Source organism: Eimeria mitis, genomic scaffold (genome assembly GCF_000499745.2).
Source record: "Eimeria mitis Houghton genomic scaffold, Emh_scaff1215, whole genome shotgun sequence".
Taxonomy (NCBI): Eukaryota; Apicomplexa; class Conoidasida; order Eucoccidiorida; family Eimeriidae; genus Eimeria; species Eimeria mitis.
In genome coordinates this window covers 3,498-3,949 of record NW_013568247.1, presented here as the reverse complement: position 1 = coordinate 3,949, position 452 = coordinate 3,498, and the positions used below count along the sequence as shown (strand labels likewise).

The following is a 452-nucleotide window of genomic DNA, read 5'->3' as shown; positions in this document are numbered from 1 at the left end:
CACAACCTTGTTCTTGTTCTTCTTACTATTACTACGGGGAGACAAAGGGGACTCGTCGCCACGGTTGGGGCACAGTATACAACGGAGACAGATTGCTGTGTGAGTGTGAATTTGTAAACGATATAGTTTTAGGTTATTATATCTGTTACCATCAATATAAAACAGAATTTGGGCTGAGACAGCTCAATGATGTTTGTGCGGTGTATGTACACAGTGATAGTAATCGCTTTATTATACCCGTCAAACAGCAGCAGCAGCAGCAGCAGCAGCAGCAGCAGCAGCGGGAGGGGGTGGGGGAGAGGGAGGGGAGGAGGAGTGAGCAGAGAGAAAGAGAGGGAGAGGAGGTGCTGTTGCTGCAGCAGAAACAGCAGCAGCAGCAGCAGCAGCAGCAGCAGCAGCAGCAGCAAGGGAAGACAAAGGATATAAGGAGACAGAGAAAGTGTAATACTTTA

At 48.5% G+C, this 452-nt stretch overlaps 1 protein-coding gene across 1 annotated transcript in view; it reads left to right on the top strand.

The window, feature by feature from the left end:
- The window catches only part of EMH_0032090 (Tyrosine kinase-like (TKL) protein, putative), a gene marked incomplete at both ends in the record, with an annotated part of 3,964 nt that overhangs the window by 501 nt on the left and 3,011 nt on the right, over positions 1-452 (top strand). The window contains one exon of the mRNA XM_013494599.1: positions 215-344. Within this exon, the coding sequence (XP_013350053.1) occupies positions 215-344 (130 nt within the window). The remainder of the gene's footprint in view (positions 1-214; positions 345-452) is intronic.